Source organism: Nicotiana sylvestris, chromosome 2 (genome assembly GCF_000393655.2).
Source record: "Nicotiana sylvestris chromosome 2, ASM39365v2, whole genome shotgun sequence".
Classification (NCBI taxonomy): domain Eukaryota; kingdom Viridiplantae; phylum Streptophyta; class Magnoliopsida; order Solanales; family Solanaceae; genus Nicotiana; species Nicotiana sylvestris.
Window position 1 is genome coordinate 104,563,161 of NC_091058.1, and position 3,327 is coordinate 104,566,487.

Below are 3,327 nucleotides of genomic sequence, written 5' to 3' on the forward strand. Positions count from 1 at the left end.
ATCTTGAATTTCTGTAGCTTCAAAAAAAATGCATACACCAATTCTGTGGGTCCAATTAATAGTAACTGCCCAGTTGATATTTTTTTCTACAACGGACAGCTCTTACCACAGGCGATTCAACCATAGCCAAACCAATTTCAAGCTCTCAAGAAATCCAATTCTGTAGGAAACAACAACAAGAAATCAGCAGTCAACGACTCAAATCTCAACAACGGTGCTAGCCAACACAATAACGGCCATGCCAAGATCGACAGCACAAGTAAAAAAGAGGCAACTGTAGGTCAATCGTTTGGTCAGAAAATTTTACGTCTTGCGACCCTTGCAGAGACTGTCATGTCACTGAAACAATTCCATCGACAAAATCACAAGCACTAAGATGATGAAACACAAACATAGTTCCACATTCTGTAATCAAAATGTGTTTGGTATGAACTTCCTAAAAAATGACTTACCATGGATAATGTTTTTCAATATTTCATTGAAGAGTGAAAAAAGATATTTTTTAGAACAAATACTTGAAGCCTTGATGGGTTAAATTCGAATTCTTACCAGATATATTAACACTACACGTCCATTACGGAAGGGTCTTTTCCATTGCGGCTAAATCTGAAGAAAACAATTTAAATAATGAGTCGTGCGATAAATATAAGCATATCAACAACACTTATAAACAACAAATATAGTAACAATATTATTACCTTATTCAAGCTGCTCGATTTTATCAAGATCTTCCTCAACACTAATAGGTTGTTTTAATTTTTCATTTTGAAGCCAATCTTGAAGACACACTAGAGCTTGCACCAATTTAGGAGTTAATGAACTCCTAAATGAATCAAGAAGACGTCCTCCCATACTAAATGCACATTCAGATGCCACAGTTGAAATCGGAACAGCTAATACATTACGAGCCATCTCCGCAAGAATAGAAAATCTAGCTGAGTTCAATTTCCACCAAAGAAGAACATCAAATTCTTTAGTGTCATCCTCAGTTTCTTCACTTAAATATTTATCTAACTCTGTTCTAGTATCAACACCTCCACTCCCACTTTTATATTTTTTTATATCTTGCATGAGTGATTCTGAAAGTCCTATATTTTGGGTGCTTGCTTGACTGCCAGAAAGCCCGGAAGTCGAAGTGTCCAATGAAGAACAATCTGAAGATGAAGCAAGCACAACACCTTTTGAGCCGGACTTTACATACTCACTAAATAATGAAGTCATGTACTTCGTCACTTTTGCTTGTATAGTTGCCTCCGGATCTACACCAAACATCTTTACAAGTGCATAGCCAACTGATTCAATCTTGTAACATGGATCCAAAATACATGAGATAAAAATTATCTTGTTCATTTTCTCTGGATCACCCCAATACTTATCAAATTTTTCTTTCATATTCTTTGTCATTTCACTTAAAACTGTATCTTCATTTAATATCAATTGCTTCAAATAAACAGCAATTGCGCAAATTTCAAGAAAATGAATATTCGATGTAACATAACATGATCCAGATATCTTCAAAGAAAGAAGATAGAAGATTTCAAGAAACTTTGTAATTCTTTTTACATTCTCCCAATCACTACTTAAAAGTTCTCCTGTAAGAATTCCAACATCAATATAAGAATGCTCAAGATAATGTCTCAAGCCAATTTCACTAGAAGCATAATGTGAAATGCACTTTCAAATTCAACAGCTCTGCGCAACATCAAGTAGGTGGAATTCCATCTAGTTGGAACATCTAAGCATAAATATTTTTTACAATTGAGTTGCTTATCATCAAAACATTCTTGAAACCTCTTCAACCTCGCAGGAGACTGCCTAACATATCTCACTGCATGCCTAACACGTTCAATAGATATCGAAGATTCTTTTAAACCATCCTGGACCATAAGATTCATGATGTGAGCCATACATCTCATGTGAAGGTGAGTACCATTCATCAAATTAGTTCCCATTTTTGTTAATTGCTTAGACAATTCTTTTACTGTCATCATTTGAGCTTGTATTATCAACTATGACAGTGAAGATCTTATTTATCCCCCACTTATGTAAGCACCTACCAATACCATTTTCCACATATTCACCTTTATGACTAACAATAGGACAAAAATTAATTATTCTCTTATGCATATTCCATTCACTATCAATCTAATGGGCAGTGATACACATGTAATTGATTCTTTGTATAGAAGTCCAGGTATCAGTGGTAATACATACTCTTTGTTTTGTTTATATAAAAACCTCTTCAACTTTTGCTTTTCTTCATTAAAAAGATCAAACAATCCCTAGTTACAGTACTACGGGAAGGGAGCCGAAAATAAGGTTGCGCCACTTTCATAAAGTCTCCAAAACCTTCTTTCTCAACAAAGCTAAAAGGAAGCTCATCAACTATTACCATACGACATAACGCCTTCCTACATTCTTCTTGATCAAATTTCCAAGTAACAACAGTTACGTCACCCTGACTACCTCCAGAGCATATTGAAAGCCTAAATTTGATTATTTTTTTTATCAACAATAGCAGGCATTTAGGACACTTAAGCATTTGAGAAAGAAGTGTCGACGTACCGTCTTTGGTCTGAAATATATACTCAATAAAGCAATAGTCACATTTTTCTTTTGTACTCTCTTCAGAAGTAATAATTTCTGTAAAATGATCCCACACAACAGATCTTTTTCTCCCTTTTTTGGTTATATTTGACTCCGTTGTTTGAGCTTGACTTATTGCATTTGAATTAGAAGCCCCACTTTCACCCATCATCACCTTATCACTTTGTATATTTTCAGCCATGTATGAGTCGCTACAACAAGAAAAGAAAAGGAATGAGAATAAAGACATCAAGTTGTAATAGACCATAACTTAAAGAGCAAAAACACCAAATCAGAAGCACAATGATAAGCCTGCTACCAATTTGAATCAAGAAATTCTGCATATGTAACTTTCACACCCAACCAAAAGGAACTCTACGTTGAAACATACTCAGCCAAGAAAGCATCAAACAGATAATATACAATGGCTATCAAACACCTATATGCGTAAACCAAATATTTGTTTCTTTTCTGCTCTGGACCAATACAGCTCTCTCACGCACAAAGAACAAACATGCCCAAACTTATAGTACTTCTGAAAGCAACCCCAAAACTCAATATTTATTTCTCTATATTCTGTCGCACCCTTTTTTTCCCTTTTGACGGGAAGTCCGGGTTTCGACATTTATGGAGGAAATAACTCATTTTCTTTTGGGAATTGGGTTTTTGAAGAGTCGCCACCTAACGGATTACGGTGCGTTAGCGGACCTAGAGTAATTAACTCATGGACTGCTTTGCATT

At 35.3% G+C, this 3,327-nt stretch overlaps 1 protein-coding gene across 1 annotated transcript; it reads right to left on the minus strand.

The window, feature by feature from the left end:
• Positions 1–699: 699 nt before the first annotated feature.
• LOC104225256 (zinc finger BED domain-containing protein RICESLEEPER 2-like) lies at positions 700–1,952 on the minus strand. Its single transcript, XM_009777020.1, has 2 exons — positions 1,676–1,952; positions 700–1,592 (listed from the first exon to the last, which is right to left on the minus strand). Exons 1-2 carry the CDS (start codon positions 1,950–1,952, stop codon positions 700–702), a joined length of 1,170 nt encoding a protein of 389 aa, XP_009775322.1.
• Positions 1,953–3,327: the final 1,375 nt, after the last annotated feature.

Coding starts and splice junctions, on each gene's coding strand:
- LOC104225256 (XM_009777020.1), bottom strand. CDS start 1,952: ATGGGAACTAATTTGATGAATGGTACTCACCTTCACATGAGATGTATG. Junction 1,593..1,675: donor CAGAGCTGTTGAATTTGAAA/GTGCATTTCACA, acceptor GAATTCTTACAG/GAGAACTTTTAAGTAGTGAT.